Raw genomic sequence first — 24809 nt, 5'->3', positions numbered from 1 at the left:
ACAACAGACGCCAGCCTACTAGGTTGGGGCGCTGTCTGGAATTCTCTGAAGGCTCAGGGATTATGGAATCAGGAGGAGAGTCTCCTTCCAATAAACATTCTGGAATTGAGAGCAGTTCTCAATGCCCTTCTGGCTTGGCCCCAATTAACAACTCGGGGGTTCATCAGGTTTCAGTCGGACAATATCACGACTGTAGCTTACATCAACCATCAGGGAGGGACAAGGAGCTCCCTAGCAATGATGGAAGTATCAAAGATAATTCGCTGGGCAGAGTCTCACTCTTGCCACCTGTCAGCAATCCACATCCCGGGAGTGGAGAACTGGGAGGCGGATTTCTTGAGTCGCCAGACTTTTCATCCGGGAGAGTGGGAACTTCATCCGGAGGTCTTTGCCCAAATACTTCGACGTTGGGGCAAACCAGAGATAGATCTCATGGCGTCTCGCCAGAACGCCAAACTTCCTCACTACGGGTCCAGATCCAGGGATCCGGGAGCGGTTCTGATAGATGCTTTGACAGCACCTTGGAACTTCGGGATGGCTTATGTGTTTCCACCCTTCCCGCTGCTTCCTCGATTGATTGCCAAAATCAAACAGGAGAGAGCATCTGTGATTCTAATAGCGCCTGCATGGCCACGCAGGACTTGGTATGCAGATCTAGTGGACATGTCATCCTGTCCGCCTTGGTCTCTACCTCTAAGACAGGACCTTCTGATACAGGGTCCATTCAAACATCAAAATCTAACTTCTCTGAAACTGACTGCTTGGAAATTGAACGCTTGATTTTATCAAAACGTGGTTTTTCTGAGTCGGTTATTGATACCCTGATACAGGCTAGGAAGCCTGTTACCAGAAAGATTTACCATAAAATATGGCGCAAATACCTATACTGGTGTGAATCCAAACGTTACTCCTGGAGTAAGGTTAGGATCCCTAGGATATTGTCCTTTCTACAAGAAGGTTTAGAAAAGGGTTTATCAGCCAGTTCATTAAAGGGACAGATTTCAGCTCTGTCCATCTTGTTACACAGACGTCTGTCAGAAAATCCAGACGTCCAGGCCTTTTGTCAGGCTTTAGCTAGGATCAAGCCTGTGTTTAAAACCGTTGCTCCGCCATGGAGTTTAAACTTAGTTCTTAACGTTTTACAGGGTGTTCCGTTTGAACCCCTTCATTCCATTGATATAAAATTGTTATCTTGGAAGTTCTGTTTTTAATGGCTATCTCCTCGGCTCGAAGAGTCTCTGAGTTATCAGCATTACATTGTGATTCTCCTTATCTGATTTTTCACTCAGACAAGGTAGTTCTGCGTACTAAACCTGGGTTCTTACCTAAGGTAGTCACTGACAGGAATATCAATCAAGAGATTGTTGTTCCATCCTTGTGTCCAAATCCTTCTTCAAAGAAGGAACGTCTTCTACACAATCTGGATGTAGTTCGTGCCCTCAAGTTCTACTTGCAGGCAACTAAAGATTTTCGCCAAACTTCTTCCCTGTTTGTCGTTTATTCTGGACAGAGGAGAGGTCAAAAAGCTTCTGCTACTTCTCTCTCTTTTTGGCTTCGTAGCATAATACGTTTAGCCTATGAGACTGCTGGACAGCAGCCTCCTGAAAGAATTACAGCTCACTCCACTAGAGCTGTGGCTTCCACTTGGGCCTTTAAGAATGAGGCCTCTGTTGAACAGATTTGCAAGGCTGCAACTTGGTCTTCGCTTCATACTTTTTCCAAATTTTACAAATTTGACACTTTTGCTTCTTCGGAGGCTATTTTTGGGAGAAAGGTTCTTCAGGCAGTGGTTCCTTCTGTATAATGAGCCTGCCTATCCCTCCCGTCATCCGTGTACTTTTGCTTTGGTATTGGTATCCCAGAAGTAATGATGACCCGTGGACTGATCACACATAACAGAAGAAAACATAATTTATGCTTACCTGATAAATTCCTTTCTTCTGTTGTGTGATCAGTCCACGGCCCGCCCTGTTTTTAAGGCAGGTAAATATCTTTTAAATTATACTCCAGTCACCACTTCACCCTTGGTTACTCCTTTCTCGTTGATTCTTGGTCGAATGACTGGGACTGACGTAGAGGGGAGGAGCTATATCAGCTCTGCTGGGTGAATCCTCTTGCATTTCCTGTTGGGGAGGAGTTATATCCCAGAAGTAATGATGACCCGTGGACTGATCACACAACAGAAGAAAGGAATTTATCAGGTAAGCATAAATTATGTTATTTACACAAAATCCTCTTTAAAGGGTCAGTGTACACCAATTTCTCCAACATAGGTGTGTCCGGTCCACGGCGTCATCCTTACTTGTGGGATATTCTCCTCCCCAACAGGAAATGGCAAAGAGCCCAGCAAAGCTGGTCACATGATCCCTCCTAGGCTCCGCCTACCCCAGTCATTCTCTTTGCCGTTGTACAGGCAACATCTCCACGGAGATGGCTTAGAGTTTTTTAGTGTTTAACTGTAGTTTTTATTATTCAATCAAGAGTTTGTTATTTTAAAATAGTGCTGGTATGTACTATTTACTCAGAAACAGAAAAGAGATGAAGATTTCTGTTTGTATGAGGAAAATGATTTTAGCACCGTAACTAAAATCCATGGCTGTTCCACACAGGACTGTTGAGAGCAATTAACTTCAGTTGGGGGAACAGTGTGCAGTCTCTTACTGCTTGAGGTATGACACATTCTAACAAGACGATGTAATGCTGGAAGCTGTCATTTTCCCTATGGGATCCGGTAAGCCATGTTTATTAAGATAGTAAATAAGGGCTTCACAAGGGCTTATTAAGACTGTAGACTTTTTCTGGGCTAAATCGATTCATTATTAACACATATTTAGCCTTGAGGAATCATTTATTCTGGGTATTTTGATATGATTATATCGGCAGGCACTGTTTTTGACACCTTATTCTTTAGGGGCTTTCCCTAATCATAGTCAGAGCCTCATTTTCGCGCCGGTATGGCGCACTTGTTTTTGAGGACAGCATGGCATGCAGCTGCATGTGTGTGGAGCTCTGATACATAGAAAAGTCTTTCTGAAGGCATCATTTGGTATCGTATTCCCCTTTGGGCTTGGTTGGGTCTCAGCAAAGCAGATTCCAGGGACTGTAAAGGGGTTAAATATAAAAACGGCTCCGGTTCCGTTATTTTAAGGGTTAAAGCTTCCAAATTTGGTGTGCAATACTTTTAAGGCTTTAAGACACTGTGGTGAAATTTTGGTGAATTTTGAACAATTCCTTCATACTTTTTCGCAATTGCAGTAATAAAGTGTGTTTAGTTTAAAATTTAAAGTGACAGTAACGGTTTTATTTTAAAACGTTTTTTGTGCTTTGTTATCAAGTTTATGCCTGTTTACAATGTCTGAACTACCAGATAGATTGTGTTCTGACTGTGGGGAAACCAAGGTTCCTTCTCATTTAACTATATGTATTTTATGTCATAAAAATTTTTTAGTAAAAATGATGCCCAAGATGATTCCTCAAGTGAGGGGAGTAAGCATGGTACTGCATCATCCCCTCCTTCGTCTACACCAGTCTTGCCCATACAGGAGGCCCCTAGTACATCTAGTGCGCCAATACTCCTTACTATGCAACATTTAACGGCTGTAATGGATAATTCTATCAAAAACATTTTAGCCAATATGCCCACTTATCAGTGAAAGCGCGACTGCTCTGTTTTAGAAAATTCTGTAGAGCATGAGAACGCTGATGATATGGTTTCTGAAGGGCCCCTACACCAGTCTGAGGGGGCCAGGGAGAAATTTCAGATTCAGGAAAGATTTCTCAATAAGCTGAACCTGATGTGATTACTTTTAAATTTAAGTTGGAACATCTCCGCGCTCTGCTTAAGGAGGTGTTATCCAATTTGGATGATTGTGATTATCTGGTCATTCCAGAACCACTATGTAAAATGGAAAAGTTCTTAGAGGCCCTGGGGCCCCCCGAAGCTTTTCCTATATCCAAGCGGGTGGCGTACATTGTTAGTAAAGAATGGGACAGGCCCGGTATACCTTTAGTACCTCCCCCCATATTTATAAAATTGTTTTCCTATAGTCGACCCCAGAAAGGACTGATGGCAGACAGTCCCCAAGGTCGAGGGGGCGGTTTCTACTCTACACAAGCGCGCCACTATACCCATAGAAGATAGTTGTGCTTTCCAAGATCCTATGGATAAAAAATTAGAAGGTCTGCTAAAGATGTTTGTTCAGCAAGGTTCCCTTCTACAACCAATTGCATGCATTGTCCCTGTCACTGCAGCCGCGTGTTTCTAGTTTGATGAGCTAGGAAAGGCGATTATTAGTAATTCTTCTTCTTATGAGGAGATTATGGACAGAATTCGTGCTCTTAAATTGGCTAATTCTTTCACCCTAGACGCCACCTTGCAATTGGCTAGGTTAGCGGCGAAAAAATTCTGGGTTTGCTATTGTGGCGCAGAGCGCTTTGGTTAAAATCTTGGGCAGCGGATGCGTCTTCCAAGAACAAATTGCTTGACATTCCTTTCAAGGGGAAAACACCCTTTGGCCCTGACTTGAAAGAGATTATCTCTGATATCACTGGGGGCAAGGGCCACGCCCTTCCTCAGGATAGGTCTTTTCAAGACCAAAAAATAAACCTAAGTTTCGTCCCTTTCGCAGAAACGGATCAGCCCCAAGGGCTACGTCCTCTAAGCAGGAAGGTAATACTTCTCAAGCCAATCCAGCCTGGAGACCTATGCAAGGCTGGAACAAAGGAAAGCAGGCCAGGAAACCTGCCACTGCTACCAAGACAGCATGAAATGCGGGCCCCCGATCCGGGACCGGATCTGGTGGGGGGCAGACTCTCTCTCTTCGCTCAGGCTGGGGCAAGAGATGTTCTGGATCCTTGGGCGCTAGAAATAGTCTCCCAAGGTTATTCTCTGGAGTTCAAGGGGCTTCCTCCAAGGGGGAGGTTCCACAGGTCTCAGTTGTCTTCAGATCACATAAGAAGACAGGCATTCTTACATTGGGTAGAAGACCTGCTAAAAATGGGAGTGATTCATCCTGTTCCATTAGTAGAACAAGGGATGGGGTTCTACTCCTATCCGTTCATAGTTCCCAAAAAAGAGGGAACGTTCAGACCAATCTTAGATCTCAAGATCTTGAACAAGTTTCTCAAGGTTCCATCGTTCAAGATGGAAACCATTCGAACACTCCTTCCTTCCATCCAGGAAGGTCAATTCATGACCAAGGTGGATTTCAAGGATGCGTATCTACATATTCCTATCCACAAGGAACATCATCGGTTCCTAAGGTTTGAATTCCTGGACAAGCATTTCCAGTTCGTGGCGTTTTCTTTCGGATTAGCCACTGCTCCTAGGATTTTCTCATAGGTACTAGGGTCCCTTCTGGCGGTGCTAAGACCAAGGGGCATTGCTGTAGTACCTTACTTGGACGACATTCTGATTCGAGCGTCGTCCCTTCCTCAAGTAAAGGCTCACACGGACATTGTCCTGGCCTTTCTCAGATCTCACGGATGGAAAGTGAACGTGGAAAAGAGTTCTCTATCTCCGTCAACGAGGGTTCCCTTCTTGGGAACTATAATAGACTCCTTAGAAATGAGGATTTTTCTGACAGAAGCCAGAAAAACAAAACTTCTAGACTCTTGTCGGATACTTCATTCCGTTCCTCTTCCTTCCATAGCGCAGTGCATGGAAGTGATAGGTTTGATGGTAGCGGCAATGGACATAGTTCCTTTTGTGCGCATTCATCTAAGACCATTACAACTGTTCATGCTCAGTCAGTGGAATGGGGACTATTCAGACTTGTCTCCGAAGATACAAGTAAATCAGAGGACCAGAGACTCATTCCGTTGGTGGCTGTCCCTGGACAACCTGTCACAAGGGATGACCTTCCGCAGACCAGAGTGGGTCATTGTCACGACCGACGCCAGTCTGATGGGCTGGGGCGCGGTCTGGGGATCCCTGAAAGCTCAGGGTCTTTGGTCTCGGGTAGAATCTCTTCTACCGATAAATATTCTGGAACTGAGAGCGATATTCAATGCTCTCAAAGCTTGGCCTCAGCTAGCGAGGGCCAAGTTCATACATCAACCATCAGGGGGGAACAAGGAGTTCCCTAGCGATGGAAGAAGTGACCAAAATCATTCTATGGGCGGAGTCTCACTCCTGCCACCTGTCTGCTATCCACATCCCAGGAGTGGAAAATTGGGAAGCGGATTTTCTGAGTCGTCAGACATTGCATCCGGGGGAGTGGGAACTCCATCCGGAAATCTTTGCCCAAGTCACTCAACCGTGGGGCATTCCAGACATGGATCTGATGGCCTCTCGTCAGAACTTCAGAGTTCCTTACTACGGGTACAGATCCAGGGATCCCAAGGCGGCTCTAGTGGATGCACTAGTAGCACCTTGGACCTTCAAACTAGCTTATGTGTTCCCGCCGTTTCCTCTCATCCCCAGGCTGGTAGCCAGGATCAATCAGGAGAGGGCGTCGGTGATTTTGATAGCTCCTGCGTGGCCACGCAGGACTTGGTATGCAGATCTGGTGAATATGTCATCGGCTCCACCATGGAAGCTACCTTTGAGACGAGACCTTCTTGTTCTAGGTCCGTTCGACCCACTCCAGCTGACTGCTTGGAGATTGAACGCTTGATCTTATCAAAGCGAGGGTTCTCAGATTCTGTTATTAATACTCTTGTTCAGGCCTGAAAGCCTGTAACCAGAAAAATTACCACATAATTTGGTATATCTGTTGGTGTGAATCTGCAGGATTCCCTTGGGACAAGGTTAAGATTCCTAAGAGTCTATCCTTCCTTCGAGAAGGATTGGAAAAAGGATTATCTGCAAGTTCCTTGATGGGACAGATTTCTGCCTTGTCTGTGTTACTTCACAAAAAGCTGGCAGCTGTGCCAGATGTTCTAGCCTTTGTTCAGGCTCTGGTTAGAATCAAGCCTGTTTACAAAATTTTGACTCCTCCTTGGAGTCTCAACCTAGTTCTTTCAGTTCTTTAGGGGGTTCCGTTTGAACCCTTACATTCCGTTGATATTAAGTTATTATCTTGGAAAGTTTTGTTTTTGGTTGCAATTTCTTCTGCTAGAAGAGTTTCAGAATTATCTGCTCTGCAGTGTTCTTCTCCTTATCTGGTGTTCCATGCAGATAAGGTGGTTTTGCGTACTAAACCTGGTTTTCTTCCAAAAGTTGTTTCTAACAAAAACATTAACCAGGAGATAGTTGTGCCTTCTTTGTGTCCTAATCCAGTTTCAAAGAAGGAACGTTTGTTGCACAACTTGGATGTAGTTCGTGCTCTCAAATTTTACTTAGCAGCTACTAAGGATTTCAGACAAACTTTGTCTTTGTTTGTTGTTTATTCTGGTAAACGGAGAGGTCAAAAAGCAACTTCTACCTCTCTCTCCTTCTGGATTAAAAGCATTATCCGATTGGCTTATGAGACTGCCGGACGGCAGCCTCCTGAAAGAATCACAGCTCACTCCACTAGGGCTGTGGCTTCCACATGGGCCTTCAAGAACGAGGCTTCTGTTGATCAGATATGTAAGGCAGTGACTTGGTCTTCACTGCACACTTTTTCTAAATTTTACAAATTTGATACTTTTGCTTCTTCTGAGGCTATTTTTGGGAGAAAGGTTTTGCAAGCCGTGGTGCCTTCCATTTAGGTGACCTGATTTGCTCCCTCCCTTCATCCGTGTCCTAAAGCTTTGGTATTGGTTCCCACAAGTAAGGATGACGCCGTGGACCGGACACACCTATGTTGGAGAAAACAGAATTTATGTTTACCTGATAAATTACTTTCTCCAAGGGTGTGTCCGGTCCACGGCCCGCCCTGGTTTTTTTTTTTAATCAGGTCTGATAATTTATTTTCTTTAACTACAGTCACCACGGTAACATATGGTTTCTCCTATGCAAATATTCCTCCTTAACGTCGGTCGAATGACTGGGGTAGGCGGAGCCTAGGAGGGATCATGTGACCAGCTTTGCTGGGCTCTTTGCCATTTCCTGTTGGGGAGGAGAATATCCCACAAGTAAGGATGACGCCGTGGACCGGACACACCGTTGGAGAAAGTAATTTATCAGGTAAACATAAATTCTGTTTTTCATATAACTGCATGTAATAGACAGAACTATAAAGAAGACTATGCACTGATACTGATCTAGAATTTTTGCATAAAACCATTTAAAAACTTAATTAGAAGCTCAGTTTAGCACTGTTGATGAGGTTGACTGGGACACCCAGTGAAAGGGGCTGGGAAAAACGATAGCATACACCCCCCCTTCCCTGCATATGAAAAGACAGATAACATAAACAGGAGCCATCAGGAGTCTGTAAACGTGTGTATACATCTGACACTGTGGTACTTAAGAATCTGAAAATTATCACAATGTTATTAAAAAAATAAGCAGAACTATACATTTTTACAAAAACACACCCATATGGGCTATATAAATGTATCATCTACAAAAAATGTATGCAAAGAAAAATCTATTGTACAATGTCCCTTTAATTCTTTATACACAGTGAGGCCAATTCTTAGGGGAAACAATGGGGGAAATCGGCATTTTAGTATACTCTTGTTTACATGGCTTTTCTATAACCAGTAGTTAAACGGACATAATACCCATATGCTAAATCACTTGAAAGTGATGCAGCATAACTGTAAAAAGCAGACCAGAAAAGATCACCTGAACATCTCTATGTAAGAAGAGGAAGATATCTTACCTCAGCATTTCTTCAGCTTACAAGTGTAAGTTCTCTGGTAAGTTATACATCAGCTACTGTCCAGCTGCAGGTTGAAGGGTAAAAAAAACAGCCCATCATTGATGAAGTCATGCTATACTGTGATCTCATGAGATTTCCCTGAAACCTCAAGAGATTTCATTGTAAACTACCCTAAACTGAATAGGGAAATAACATGTAAATGCATACACATGCCAGATGCACGCTCCCTTGCAAGTCCTGGGACTACTATCCTGATTGGCTGCTTAAAGTCCCATTACAATGGAGTGGAGTGAGGTGAATATCTTCCTTTTCTTCATAGAGATGTTCAGGTGATATTTTCTAGCCAGCTTTTTACAGCTATGCCGCATTACTTTCAATTGCTTTAACATTTGGGTGTCATGTCCCTTTTAAGTACTGAAATGTTCAGTAAAGTTGGGCTTCCAAAAGCAAGAACAGCTATTTCAAATAGCAAAATAACAATTTAAAACAGTCCAGCAGGTAAAATGCATCATTCGGAACACATTAAAGAAAAGAAGAAAAAAAATCACATTAAACTGATACACTAATAAATCTTTTAACTTTAAATATGGTGGCTATAGCATTTTGTGTGTGTGTATATGTGTATATTTACATTGACAGTGAACTGTTGTGCTCTCATTTCTTTAGTTTCTCGAAGAAGGGAAAGTGAGAAGTCCGTGGAGAATGAAGTGTTTGGAAAGGATGAGGAAGTTCATTCTCCAAGCTCAAAATCTCCCAAATCAGAGGCACAGCCGCCACTTAAAGTGATGCCAGCCCCTCCACCAAAGGAGAATGCTTGGGTTAAACGCAGTACAGCTCCTCCCTCACGTTCAATAAGCTCAGAATCCTCCCAGAGGTAGGTGTAACATTAGGAGAGTCTACCCGCTTGCATCTTCACAAACAATAAATTACGTGTTAAAATATAAAAAATGAATTCCTTTGATCTGATACAAATCTTCTGCTTTCTCTGTACATGTGGGGTATCTCTGGGCTGCTCTGCATTTAAAAAAAAAATGCAATCTTTTCTATAAAACTAACATTTATGAATAATTGTGTACTTTTAAACAGCTCTATGTCAGAGCTTGGCAGACATGTTCAGAATCTAGGAAGGCCAACCATTTAGGAGTCTGAAAGTGTTAATTTAGATGGGGGCAGTATAATATGTGGTGGGTGTAAAATAAATACAATTAAAAAAAAAAAATGCAGTCTGTAGGAACAGTAAATCAAATTCCTAGCAGCTGACACAGAAAGCCTGAAGCACCCCACTTAACAGCTATATGCAATTGAGCCCTCTTTACATATTTATAATTAACTTTAAAATCTTTGCAACCTTTTAAATATTTTCATTAACTTTACAGTTGCAAAAAAAAGTTTGTCAACACTTTGAATTTTTTTTTTTTTTTCTGCCTTGGTTACTCATAAAATGTGATCTGATCTTAATCACAATTATAGACGAACACAATCTGACTAAACTAATAACATGAAAGCAGTTGTACTTTTCAAATTTTTTATTGAAGACATTGAGTAATCATCCGCATCCCAGGCATGTAAAAGTGAACATTTGAATTTAACTTGTAGATCCTCCTTTAGCAGCAACAACCTCCACCAAACGTTTCTTGTAGCTGCTTAGAAGACTTGCACAACGTCTAGGATGAATTGTTCATAAATATTTCTGGGTTGTCTTGATTGCATAGCCCTTATCAGTTCATGCCACAGCATCTCAGTTGGGTTAATTTCAGGACTCTGACTTGGCCATTCTAAAACAGAAATCTTCATTTTAAGCCATTGTTTAGTTAATTTACTTGTGTGAATTGTGTTGTTGTCTTTTTTTTTTTTTACCACCCAGCCTCTCTTTAGCTTGAGGTCATTTACAGCTGCCCTGACACTCTCCTGTAAAATTTTGTAACACTTTTGAATTAATTGTTCCCGCAATGATTGCATCCAGGTCCTGAGGCAGCAAACAGCCCCAAACTATTGATGCTCCTTACACAGTTTCACTGTTGGGTTGAGGTGTTGGTGTGAATTGCCCTTTTCTTTTTTAAGATAGGATGAGTCCACGGATCATCTTAATTACTAATGGGATATTCACCTCCTGTTCAGCAGGAGGAGGCAAAGAGCACCACAGCGGAGCTGTTAAATAGCCCCTCCCTTCCCTCCCACTCCAGTCATTCTCTTTGCCTACGTTAGTGATAGGAAGAGGTAAAGTGAAGTGTTAGTATAGATTCTTTAATCAAGTTTATTATTTTTTAAAGCAGTGCAAGATGTGCTGCTTTGTTTTAGGGTGTAGCCGTAGTCCATATAACCTCTTTAGTAGAGCCTTGGTGGCTTTAGAGCAATGGGAACTTGTGGGACATAATTCTCACTGCACCTTCCATATTTTCTTGCTGCCCTATATCCTTCAGTCTGAGGTATTCATTGACTCAGCATTTTATTTTCCTCAGGTCGATGTGAGGGAGAGGACCTCTCAAGCCTGAGAGCTTCTTTGCTGCCAGGCAGAAGTCAAGGTAAGTGCTACCTTAAGTTTCTGGGGAATAAGGACTCAGAATTTCAGTGAGCACACGCTGAACATAAGGGGCTCTGTAGGAAAGTAGCTCTTTTATGTTGGGACGTTCAAGACTTTGCTTAGGGAAAAGTAATTGGGCAGTGTTATGTAGCAACGATCTGCCGTAAAAAGGCACTGGGGCTGGACATAGCTGTATAAATTAGATGGCTCTGGTCGTTTCACTATTCTACGTAAATGTTCAGTCATTGAATAGGACGGGATAGGTTTACGCCCACTATAGCCAGTCCTTTCGGTTTTTGCGCGCCACTTTCGTAGCGCTTCAGTTCAGAGAGGCTGAGGGAAGTGCGACATCAGAAGGGATTTATCTGGTCTGTTCTAGAGTCGCATGGTGAAAGCATGCATTGCTAGTGCAGACACTGTATTTCCTTTTTTTCTCAGTAGCGTTGTTGTCAAAGCAAGGCATTGCCAAGATGGATCGTCTGAAGAGAGGGAACTCTAGCTATCTTCAGTCAGGTAGGAGCACTTCAGCAGAGTGCGGAGGTGCAGAGGTGGATTTTTTGTTGATTTAAACTGAGCGTTTTTGCAGTAAAAAAGGAAACCGTTTTTAAACTAACAATCTGCAGTAAAAAGAAATAAGACTGTTTTGAATTTAAAGAGACAGTAATGTTTTTTATAATTAATATTTGCAAATACTTTTGATAATTTTTGTTTACTATTTGGCAAATTGTGAGCAAGCATGGACCAAGGGCACTTGCAAGATGTCACCTGCTCTTTATGTTTTGACGCTAATGTGGAACCACCAATCCCTTTCTGTCCTTCATGTATTAAAAGGACTTTGAGTTATAGGGAAAAGATTTTTTCAGAGCCAGTCTCCTCTAAGGCAGATGTTCTCCAAGAGTCTAATGAGGGTCAATTTATGCCACAGCTTTCTCCCCAAGCGTCCTAAATTTTACCGCCCTCACAAGCAGTGCCCTGCGCTTCAGCTATAGTCCCTTCTGGGATTTCTTTACAAGACGTAGCTTCTCTCATGTCTTCTACTATTTCTGATGCTCTGCCTTTCCAATGAAGCAGAGCAAACGTAAGAGGAAAGCCAGACATTCAGTAAGCAAGGTTTCGGATGCAATTGTTGCAGTTTCGGAGGTATCCTCCCAACGACCTGAAGAGGAGGGTACCGGACTCGGAGGTGGTATCTTTCAGATTTAAACTTGATCGCCTCAGTCTGTTACTCAGGGAGGTTTTGGTTACCTTGGACGATAGTGACTCCACAGTGGTGGTTGTCCCTCAGAAGTCTAGTAAACTGGACAGATATTTTGAGGTTCCTTCCTACACAGATGTATTTCCAGTTCCTAAAAGAGCTACTGAAATCATTGCTAAGGAGTGGGAGAGACCGGGCATCCCTTTCTCTCCCTCTCCTATTTTTAAGAAAATGTTTCCAGTAGCCGATTCTGTTAGAGGCTTGGCAAACTGCTCCTAAGGTAGAAGGAGCCGTCTCCACCTTAGCTAAGAGAACTACTATTATCATAGAGGATAGTTGTGCTTCCAAAGATCCTATGGATAAGAAGTTAGAGGGGTTACTCAAGAAGATTTATGTACACCAGGATCTGCAGTGGCAACCGGCTGTGTGAATTGCCACCGTCACTAGTGCGGCGGCATATTGGTTTGATGCACTGTCTGAGGCCCTCAGGACATAGACTTCTTTGGATGAGATCAAAGATAGGATAAAAGCTCTTAAGCTAGCTAATGCCTTTATTTCGGATGCTTCCCTTCAAGTTATCAAATTTGGAGCTAAGATATCGAGTTTCTCTATTTTTAGCTCTCAGAGCTTTATGGTTAAAACCTTGGTCTGCGGATGTGTCATCCAAGTCTAAACTTCTAGCTATTCCTTACAAGGTAAGACCTTGTTCAGACCTAATCTGAAGGAGATTAATTCTGATATCACGGGAGGCAAGTGTCATCTTCTCCCTCAAGATAAGAGAAATAAACCAAAATAACGACAGAGCAATTTTCGTTCCTTTCGAAATTTCAAAGGAATCTTCCTCCTCTAAGCATGTACAGTCTAAGCCTACATGGAGACCCTCTCTTGGAACAAAGGAAAACAGTCCAAGAAGCCGGTTAGTGATATCAAGACAGCATGAAGGGCATGCCCCCGATCCGGGACCGGATCTGGTAGTGGGCAGACTTTCCTTCTTCATTCAAGCCTGGGTTGGGGATGTCCAGGATACCTGGGCAATAGAAATAGTGTCTCAGGGATACAAACTGGAGTTCAAGGTTTTTCCTCCCAGAGGCAGATTTCTACTTTCAAGATTATCTGCAGACCAGACAAAGAGAGAGGCGTTCTTCCAATTCAGAACCAGGGTCTGGGGTTTTATTCCAATCTGTTTGTGGTTCCCAAAAAAGAGGAAACCTTCAGGCCAATTTTATACCTCAAGAGTCTAAACAAGTTTTATCAGGGTACCGTCCATCAAGATGGAAACAATTCGTTCCATTGATCCAGGAGGGTCAATTTATGAGAACAGTGGATTTAAAGGACGCGTATCTACATGTTCCCATTCACAGTGATCATCACAAGTTCTTAAGGTTTGCCTTTCTGGACAAACACTTCTAGTTTGTGGCTCTTCCTTTCGGTCTTGCCACAGGTATTCGCAAAGGTTCTGGGATCTCTGTTGGCGGTGCTTCGATCAAAAGGCATTGCAGTGGCGCCTTATCTGGATGACGTTCTAGTTCAGGCGACATCCTTTCAGCTAGCAAGATCCCAAACAGACTTGGTGTTGTCCTTCCTAAGATCCCATGGATGGAAGGTAAATTTAGAAAACCGTTCCTTAGTTCCAAACACAAGGGTAACTTTCTTAGGAACCATAATAGACTCTCTGTCTATGAAGATTTTTCTGACAGAAGTCAGGAAATTAAAAATAATCAATACTTGTCTAGCCCTTCAGTCCACTCCTCGAGCATCAGTGGCTCAGTGCATGGAGTTAATTGGGCTGATGGTGGCGACAATGGACATAATCCCGTTTGCTCGCTTCCATCTCAGAGCTCTGTAGTTAAACTGACTGAGACAGTGGAACGGAGATTATTCGGACTTCGGTCTCCTTAGTCGGTCTCCTCGACTTCTTCTGGAGCAGGAGACAAGGGACTCTCTACATTGGTGGTTGTCTCTGGATCATCATCTCCCAGGGAACATGCTTTCGCAGACCATCTTGGGTGATTGTAACAGATGCCAGCCTTCTAGGGTGGGGAGCAGTCTGGGGCTCTCTAAAGCTCAGGGAATATGGACCCAGTCAAAGTCTGTTTTACCCATAAACATTCTGGAACTGAGAGCGATCTACAATGCTCTTCTGGCCTGGCCCCAGTTAGCCTCGGTACAGTTTATCAGGTCGGACAACATAATGTCAGTGGCCTACATCAATCATCAGGGAGGAACGAGGAGTTCCTTGGCAATGACAGAGGTATCCAAAATAATTAAATGGGCAGAGGCCCATTCTTGCCGTTTGTCGGCGATCCACATCCCAGGGGTGGACAACTGGGAGGCGGATTTCCTGAGCAGGCAGACCTTTCATCCGGGGGAGTGAGAACTCCATCCGGAAGTGTTTTCCAGCCTGATTCTCAAGTGGTGTCAGCCGGTATTAGATCTCATGGCATCGCGACAAAATGCCAAGCTCCCGAGATACGTGTCGAGATCCAGGGACCCCCAGGCGGAACTGATAGATGCTCTGGCTGCCCCTTGGAATTTCAATCTAGCATACCTGTTTCCTCTGTTTGCTCTTCTTCCTAGAGTAATTGCTCAAATCAAACAGGAGAGGACCTTGGTGATCCTCATAACACCGACCTGGCCTCGCAGGATTTGGTATGCAGATCTGGTGGAGATGACATCTCTACCACCTTGGAGACTTCCGTTGAGGAAAGACCTTCTGATTCAGGGGCTCTTCCTTCACCCAAATCTAGTTTTTCTGAAGCAAACTGCTTGGAGATTTAACGCTTAATTTTATCCAAGCGGGGTTTTTCTGACTCTGTCATAGAGACCATGATTCAGGCTCGTAAGCCTGTTACTAGAAGGATTTACCAAAAAATTTGGTGTAAATATCTCGATTGGTGTGAATCCAAGGGCTACTCATGGAGTAGAGTTAGGATTCCTAGAATGTTGTCCTTTCTCCAAGAGGGTTTGGAGAAAGGTTTATCGACGAGTTCTCTAAAGGGGCAAATCTCAGCCTTCTCTATTTTGTTACACAAACGTCTGGCGGATGTTCCAGATGTACAATCGTTCTGTCAGGCCTTGGTCAGGATCAGGCCTGTGTTCAAACCAGTTACTCCTCCATGAAGTCTTAATTTAGTTCTCAAAGTTCTTCAAGGGGCTCCATTTGAGCCTATGCATTCCTTAGATATTAAGTTGTTATCTTGGAAAGTTTTATTGTTGCTATTTCTTCTGCTCGGAAAGTGTCAGAACTCTCTGCATTACAGTATGAGTCTCCATATCTTATTTTCCATTCAGATAAGGTAGTTTTACGTACCAAATTAGGATTTCTTCCTAAGGTTGTTTCTGATCGGAACATTAATCAGGAGATCATTGTTCCTTCCTTGTGTCCTAATCCTTCTAAGAAGGAAAGACTTCTGCACAATTTGGACGTTGTCCGTGCTTTAAAGTTTTACCTGCAGGCGACTAAGGACTTTTGTCAGTCTTCTTCTTTGTTTGTGGTTTTCTCAGGAAAACGCAAGGGACAGAAAGCTACGGCTACTTCTCTTTCTTTTTGGCTGAAGAGTATCATACGTTTTGCATATGAGACTGCTGGACAGCAGCCTCCCGAGAGAGTTACGGCTCATTCTACGAGGGCTGTTGCTTCCTCATGGGGGTTCAAAAATGAAGCTTCTGTGGAACAGATTTGCAAGGCTGCAACTTGGTCTTCTCTTAACACTTTTTCAAAGTTCTACAAATTTGACACTTTTGTCTCGGCTGAGGCCGCTTTTGGGAGAAAGGTTCTTCAAGCAGTGGTGCCTTCCGTTTCCGTCTTGTCCCTCCGGTATCATCTGTGTACTCTAGCTTCGGTATTGAATCCCATTAGTAATTAAGATGATCCGTGGACTCATCGTGTCTTAAAAAAAGAAAAGAAAATGTATGCTTACCTGATAAATTTATTTCTTTTTTGACACGATGAGTCCACGGCCCGCCCTGTTCTTATAGACAGGTTGTGGGTTATTGTAAACTTCAGACACCTGCACCTTTGCTTTTCCTTTCTCTTCCTAACTTCGGTCGAATGAGGGGAGGGAAGGGAGGAGCTATTTAACAGCTCTCCTGTGGTGCTCTTTGCCTCCTCCTGCTGACCAGGAGCTGAATATCCCATTAGTAATTAAGATGATCCGTGCACTCATCGTGTCAAAAAAGAAATACATTTATCAGGAAAGCATAAATGTTCTTTTTCATCCACATATATTGTTGGGCCTTTTTGCCAAAAAGTTAAACTTTGTCCACAGCACATTTTCCCAGAAAGGTTTTTGGACATCTAGGTGGTCTTGGGCAAACTTGAGACATTTCACAATGTTGTTGCTGCTGTTGTGGTGTTTTTTTTTTTGGTTTTTTTTAAAAGCAGTGGTTTTCTTTGTGGTGTCTTACCATGAACACCATTCTTGTTTAGTGTTTTGATAGTGGACACATGAGCAAGGACTTTCACAGTTTGTAGAGTTTTCTGGAGGTCTTTTGCAGTTACCCTTGTGTTCTTTCTCACCTCTTTCAGGATTGCCCATTGTGCTTTTGGAGTGATGTTTGCAGGACACCGACTCCTAGGAAGAGTAGCAACATTAGTAAATTAAACTCCTAAAATAGGGCACAGGTGTTAATTAGGGCAAAAAATCTAGTAATAACCGGTCCTTAAGTAAATTTAGTTTTTAAATGGCTGTAATGCAAAGATGATGGCTACAAATAAATGTAACCACCTACACTGATGAAGAATCTGCAAACGGATATTAGTACAATAATGTTAGCATTTAATGTGCCAAGGATCAACATAAAATAACAAAAGGTTAAACACATATCCCCATATATCCTAACAAAACGACGGAAAAGTTATTAGTCCAGATGTGAGCGTTGAAAATACTTATACCACTGTATATCCACGGTGGTCATATGTGTACAACAATTCCTGGTAATGTCCCAGCAATGTAGGCAAAGCAAGACCCACCAAAAGTACTTGCTGAAAGAGTCCTGCTGATTCCGCTGTGGATGCTAGAAAAACCAGATCCTCTGTATGTCGGTCAAGATAGGTGGAGTCTTCCACGCTGGTGTGTCAGATGCTAGATGTGTTTGACAGGCTGCAACTGAACGGCTATACATCAAACCTTGCAAACACTCCTCCGCTAGCTCCGGTAGTTCCTTGCTTGTGTGAGCTCCTCTACCTATGCTGTTTTGGTAGTGGGATAAACTGCCCAATCCTTGTAGAGTAGCAACAGTCCTGAATTGTCTCCTTTTGTAGACAATTTGTCTTACCGTGGATTTATGAACACCCAGGTCTTTAGCAAAACTTTTCTAACCTTTTCCAGCTTTGTGCATCTCTACATTGTGTCTTTTTTAAGGTTCTGCAAAAGTTGATAAGATCAAGGCATGGTTCATACTAACCAATCTTGCCTAAATTGATTTGTCAGTAACTGGGCTTTGTGTGCCTTTATTTAAAGGGCAGGGCATCTGTGCATCCCACACTTCCAATCTCATTTCCTTAATTGAAACACCTGACACCAAATAGATTTTGGAGATTTTATTAACTCAAAAGTTCACTTCCTTTTTTCCAGCCTGCACTGTGTATGACGACTTAATGTCTTAAACAACAACAAAAAAATGTTTTTGTTACTAGTTTAATTAGATTGTTTGTCTATATTTGTGACTTGGATGATCGGACCACATTTTATAAGTAAATCAATGAAGAAAGCCACAAAGTTTTTCTTGCTACTGTAGCTCCACATAAATGCACACATTTACTAAAAGTTCATATCAAAGGCAGGTTTTTACACCTTAGTGTATTGTAAATTAATTTTATTTTGCTTACAGTGCAAATGACAGACATTCAGACTCTGATAGGCGGCACTCAGGGGCAGGGCAACGCAAAGGTAATACTTTTGGAATTATTATTAAAACATTTGCCAACATTTTCAGTGTTTGAGAGATTATAATCACATCTTTGAATTTTGTCTTTAAAGTGGATGAAAACCAACTGGACCGTGGCAGAGCTTCTGAAAAGTAGGTTTTCATTTAAGATTTATACCCTTATGTTTTGAACAGTTGGCTTGAAAAAGTAGTTGAGACTGCATGTTGTTCATGGGTAAATGTCTTTCTTGGAAGGTTTAAAGCTTTTTCCTCAACAAACCAGTCTCGTCTAAGGCTGCAATTCATAAGATTAGACCAAACCACTAATAACCCAAAAACCTAAAGGGAAAAAGTAGAGGACAGGAAAAAGCACACACGAGACAATATACAGTATGTAATGCAGTATATACTTGATTCCAATAGCTTAACAAAACCAAACAAGGACCTGCTCACCTGATTGTACCTCATGGATATGAGGTATACAAAACGCCTGGAGGGGAATAATATCCCTATCTGTGTTAAGGATGCAGAGGAAAACAATCTGTGATCAGCTGTCTTTCATTAATGTGAGACAAAATGCAGTCTTTGTAGTCACTCTACTTTTATTTTGAGAGAGAAAACTACATCCAAATGAAAATATATCCACGTAACCAAATAACTTAAGATTTGTTTAAAAAAAAAAAAATGAAATCTGTATGTATTTTTTTTTCTTTAATGAAACTTCTTTATATACAGAAAGGTCTATGCAATCAAATATATGTGTGTGTGTATACAGGGATGCGCAATTCCGATCGCCCGACGCCCGGGACAAGCAGTTCTGGGCGCAGGGCTTGTGGTTTTTTCCCTCCTTTAGCCCTGCTGCGGGCAAGCAGAAGCAGACTTCATCCGGTGTAATTTATCAGATCAGTGCAAATTATCTCTGGTGCCTTCATGCCTTCATTTTACTTCTTTTGTGTTCCTGGTGTCCCTTTTCACACCTCCACTCTACCTTGGTCCTCCGCTGGCGGCTCCAATTATAATCTAATTAGGGAACTAGTGCCGGGGGTGAGTGCTGTTACGCATGCGCGCATTACTGTAATATTAGGGGCAAAGTGTCTCATCGTTGTCCCCATCTCCACACCATACCTGCCAGGACATAGGACAAGCTCATATGCGTAGTGACTGTCGGACAGCAGAGACTCCGTTAAGGTAAGAGGTTTTCAGTCTCAGACCACGGCTGCTTCCGGTTCTCGTCTGAACTCAGTGTGCAAGTTTAGTGTGTTCAGTACTGTGTTGCCGCGATCCGGGACCCATGTAGGCTGCAATTCCTGAGCCTGAGCAGCACCACATAGGATAACTTAAGAATTGGCCAAACTAGGGACATAAAGAGTGCCAGCTATCTTCGAACAGGCACCAGCAGCTTAAATAAAGCATACGTTTTTTTTTTATTTCATAATTATTCATTTATTTTATTATAAGCCAGAAGAATGTATTGTTGCACATTCCGGTCTTTGAAACTCTTACGGTGAGATAAAAACCATTCGTATACATATAGTATATGTATGTAAATGAATGGCTGTTATGTCACCGTAAGAGTTTCAAAGACCGGAATGTGCAACAATACATTCTTCTGGCTTATAATGAAATAAATGAATAATTATGAAACAAAAAAAAGTATGCTTTAAACTGGTTTGCAATATACAGTTAGTACTAGGTTTGCACTTTCTCTTGTAAGGTGTATCCAGTCCACGGATTCATCCTTTACTTGTGGGATATTCTCCTTCCTAACAGGAAGTGGCAAAGAGAGCACACAGCAGAGCTGTCCATATAGCTCCCCCTCTAGCTCCACCCCCCAGTCATTCTCTTTGCCGGCTCTAAGCAATAGGGTCCCTCTCGGAAGGGTAAAGTGAATGTGGTGTTAGATTTGTAGTTTTTGTTCTACAAGCAAAAGTTTATTTTAAATGGTACCGGTTTGTACTATTTACTCTCCTGCAGAAAAGAGATGAAGATTTCTGCAGGGAGGAAAATTATTTTAGCATGTTGTAACGAAAATCCACTGCTGTTCCCACAAAGGACTGAGGAGTACCAGAAAACTTCAGTTGGGGGGAACGGTTTGCAGGTTAGGCTGCAATAAGGTATGTTCAGTCATTTATTTCTAGACAAGACTGTGATAATGCTAGAAAAGGACTGATGAGATCCCCATGAGGGAAGGGTAAGCTTTATTCAGAGACTAAGTATGGAATTACAAGCTTACAGAACAGGGCTAATTTAGGCTGGTTGACACTATTTCTCTTGTTAAGTGTGTTCAGTCCATGGGTCATCCATTACTTATGGGATATATTCTCCTTCCCAACAGGAAGTTGCAAGAGGATCACCCAAGCAGAGCTGCTATATAGCTCCTCACCTCACATGTCATATCCAGTCATTCTCTTGCAACCCTCAACAAAGAAGGTCGCGAGAGGAGCTGGAGTTTTTACTTAACTATTCTTCAATCAAAAGTTTGTTATTTTAAATGGCACCGGAGTGTGCTGTTTTTCTATCTCAGGCAGTATTTGGAAGAAGAAACTGCCTGCGTTTTTTTTCTATGATCTTAGCAGGCGTAACTAAGATCCACTGGCTGTTCTCGACATTCTGAGGAGTGGGGTAACTTCAGAAACTGGGAATAGCATGCGGGGTCCTCCGCAAATGAGGTATGTGCAGTACTTTATTTTCTGGGAATGGAATTGACTAAGAAAATACTGCTGTTACCGTATGATGTAAGTACAGCCTTAAATGCAGTAGTAGCAACTGGTATCAGGCTGATAAATGTATGCGCAGTCGAGTTATATTCTAGGGACTAGAATTTGACTGAGAAAATACTGTTAACACTGAAATAATACTTAAGCCTTCTCTGCAGTGGTAGCGACTGGTAGCAGGCTTAGTGATAGCTTTGCATGACATTGAAAAATGTTGTTTTTTTAATAAAACGTTTACTGGCATGTTATTCGTTTTTGTGAGGTACTTTGGTGATAAATCGCTTTGGGCATGATTTTTTCCCACATGGCTAACATATTTTTCTGCATGGAAACCGTTATATCAGGGCTCCCACTGTTGTGATTGGAGTGGGAGGGCCCTTGTTTTAGCGCCTTGTTGCGCAGTTAAAATTATTGCACAGTCTTTCTGCTTCTTCCTCCTTGATCCAGGACGTCTCTAGAGAGCTCAGGGGTCTGCAAATTTCATTTGTGAGGGAGGTAATCAGTCACAGCAGATCTGCGACAGTGTGCTGACTATGATTAAAAGCGTTAAATCTTAATTGATATCTGTTTTATCCGTTTTGGGTATTGAGGGGTTAATCATCCTTTTGCTAATGGGTGCTATCCTCTGCTAATAATACACTTCTTGTTAAGAATTGTTTAATTATATCTGTATTTTTGAAGCGCTGCAGCGTTTTTTATATTGCTTGTAAACTTATTGAAAGTGATTTCCAAGCTTGTTAGTTTCATTGCTAAGTCTGTTTAAACATGTCTGATTCAGAGGAAACTGTTTGTTCATCATGTTCAAAAGCCAATGTGGAGCCCAATAGAACGATGTGTACCAATTGTATTGATATTGCTTTGAATAAAAGTCAATCTGTACCGATAAAGAAGCTATCACCAGACAACGAGGGGGAAGTTATTCCGCCTAACTCTCCTCACGTGTCAGTACCTGCGTCTCCCGCTCGGGAGATGCGTAGGATTGAGACACCTAGTACATCTAGGCCCTTACAAATCACTTTACATGATATGGCTAATGTTATGAAAGAAGTATTATATAATATGCCCGAATTAAGGGGCAAACGCGATAGCTCTGGGTTAAGGACAGAGCGCGCTGATGACACGAGAGCCATGTCTGATACTGCGTCACAATTTGCAGAACATGAGGACGGTGAGCTTCATTCTGTCGGTGACGGTTCTGATCCGGGGAGACCGGATTCAGAAATTTCAAATTTTAAATTTAAGCTTGAGAACCTCCGTGTGTTACTAGGGGAGGTATTAGCGGCTCTGAATGATTGCGACACGGTGGCAATTCCAGAGAAATTGTGTAGGTTGGATAGATACTATGCGGTACCGGTGTGTACTGACGTTTTTCCTATACCAAAGAGACTTACAGAAATTATAAGTAAGGAGTGGGATAGACCCGGTGTGCCTTTTTCCCCTCCCCCGATATTTAGAAAAATGTTCCCTATAGACGCCACCACAGAGAGACTTATGGCAGACGGTCCCTAAGGTGGAGGGAGCAGTTTCTACGTTAGCCAAGCGTACCACTATCCCGGTGGAGGATAGCTGTGCTTTCTCAGATCCAATGGATAAAAAATTAGAGGGTTATCTTAAGAAAATGTTTGTTCAACAGGGTTTTATATTGCAGCCTCTTGCATGCATTGCGCCTGTCACGGCTGCAGCGGCATTCTGGTTTGAGTCTCTGGAAGAGGCGATTCGCACAGAGCCGTTGGATGAGGCCTTGAGCAAAGTTAGAACCCTTAAGCAAGCTAATGCGTTTGTTTCAGATGCCGTAGTACATCTAACCAAACTTACGGCTAAAAATTCCGGATTCGCCATACAGGCGCGCAGAGCACTCTGGCTTAAATCCTGGTCAGCGGATGTAACTTCCAAGTCTAAGCTACTTAACATTCCTTTCAAAGGGCAGACCTTATTCGGGCCCGTCTTGAAGGAAATTATTGCTGACATTACGGGAGGTAAGGGCCACGGCCTTCCTCAGGACAGGGCCAAACCAAAGGCCAAACAGTCTAATTTTCGTTGAAAGAAAAAGGGTGCAACAGAACTACACTGGTATGGGGGAGATGCTTTTATCAAAACTGGATTAATTTCCTGAGCTTGAGTGCTTATGCATGAATTAACTAGAAGAGCAGGATCAACATAGAAGTTGAAAAAGTATGCATTTCTTTAGCACTTCATTCTCCCCGAAGTCTATAATCAACTGAATTTATACTTAGAACACCAGTAGTAGGGTGAAGTTGGTGATTTAAATTAAAATTTAACCTTTATTAGTTTCATTAAAAACAGAACACACAACATAAAAAGTTAAAAAACACAAAGAGAGTGGGCCAATAGAACGAGTCTGTCACATAACTCAGTGTTAACAGTGTTATTCAATTTAGAGGTGTGAGAATCTGGTCAAAATACTGTCTAAATAATGTGGAAATGGACTGTATTTGAATCTCCTGAGAGAAGACAAAAGAAAAAGTATGTGTAGGTATTTCCCTGAGTATCGCTATAACTCAGTAATGAATTGGATACTTTTAAGGTTTATCAGGTTGGTATTCTGGAGTTTATTGTATTTTTCTCTTGTTTATAATAGTACACTAAATTAGAGTGAGAAAAAATAACAGATTGAGCTCAATGAATAAGCAGTTATTTATAAAAATAAATGTCTGTGAAGTACCCGTTATTTTGTACTTTTAGTTGTTGGATGTCTTTTATCATTGGCTCATATATTTAAATTGCCTTGTATTTGCAATCTATACTTGGGTTAGTATTATTTTAGTTGGAATAACTAAGTTGTGAGCGTTTACCAATTCACAGTAGGTTGTTTAGCTTTATTGGTAGCTTAATGTCTTTTATCATAGGCTCATGTGCTTTAGATTGCTTTTGTGTCTGCAATCTGTACTTGGATTTTAATTATTATCGAGTAATACAAGATAGTACAATTATTTATGGAAGTCAATATAGGTGAAGTACCCAGATTTTTATCCTTTTGGTTACGAAATGTCTTTTACCATTGGCTCATTTGTTTCAATTATCTAGTATTCAAAATCATTGCTTAGATTTGAATTATTGTCTGGAAATACAAAATGATGGACTTGAACAGATTCGCAATCGGCTGATTAGCTGTATTATCAGTCTGATGTATTTTGTCATTGGCTCTAGAGCTTTGGATTGCTTAATGTCTGCAATCTATACTCAGATTATAATTATTATCTGGTAATACAAGGTGACTGGCACTAACTGCTTCTTAATCTATAGGTTAGTTTGATTATTGGTTTGTAACTCTCAGAAGGTGATGTAACTTGTAGTATGTGTGTTTTGAGCGTTAGATTTTTGTACTTAGTTAGAATTGTGCTCCTTTATATGAGGGAGTGCTGGCCAAACTGCTTCAAAATATATAATATATTGCAACTGGTGAAGTTACATAAATTGCTTCAAAAATATAATAAAATTTTGTAACTAGTGACGTTACATAAGCGGAGATGTATCAATCTTTTTGATTCAATATGAAACTTTTTAAATAGTGGTTACAACCTGATACTGCGAAATGGTATGACCTTTAAGGTAAATATCTAAGTTACCAAAGCATATACTGCCAAGTAATTTCTGTTTTGCTCAAATAGTGGCGAGTATCTATTGGTAACTATATTACATTATAATCTAGGTGCGTAGATTCGGCTAAGAGTGCTCAAATGATATTAATTGTATTGCTGTTATAGATTCTCTAGAAAGCACTCTAATATGATATTTTTACAGGTAGATAGATACTGTAGCTTATTTATGATTCGCTTTGAACTTATGGCAAAGGC

At 41.8% G+C, this 24809-nt stretch overlaps 1 protein-coding gene across 1 annotated transcript in view; it reads left to right on the top strand.

The window, feature by feature from the left end:
• Positions 1 to 24809, top strand: part of LOC128652613 (eukaryotic translation initiation factor 4B) — a 242562-nt gene that overhangs the window by 154197 nt on the left and 63556 nt on the right. Inside the window, exons 11-13 of the mRNA XM_053705545.1 lie at positions 9363 to 9570; positions 18245 to 18303; positions 18394 to 18433. Coding sequence (XP_053561520.1) covers positions 9363 to 9570; positions 18245 to 18303; positions 18394 to 18433 — 307 coding nt within the window. The remainder of the gene's footprint in view (positions 1 to 9362; positions 9571 to 18244; positions 18304 to 18393; positions 18434 to 24809) is intronic.

Source organism: Bombina bombina, chromosome 3, assembly GCF_027579735.1.
Source record: "Bombina bombina isolate aBomBom1 chromosome 3, aBomBom1.pri, whole genome shotgun sequence".
Lineage (NCBI taxonomy): Eukaryota > Metazoa > Chordata > Amphibia > Anura > Bombinatoridae > Bombina > Bombina bombina.
Note: the sequence above shows the minus strand (reverse complement) of the source record. Positions and strands in the feature narration are given on the sequence as shown.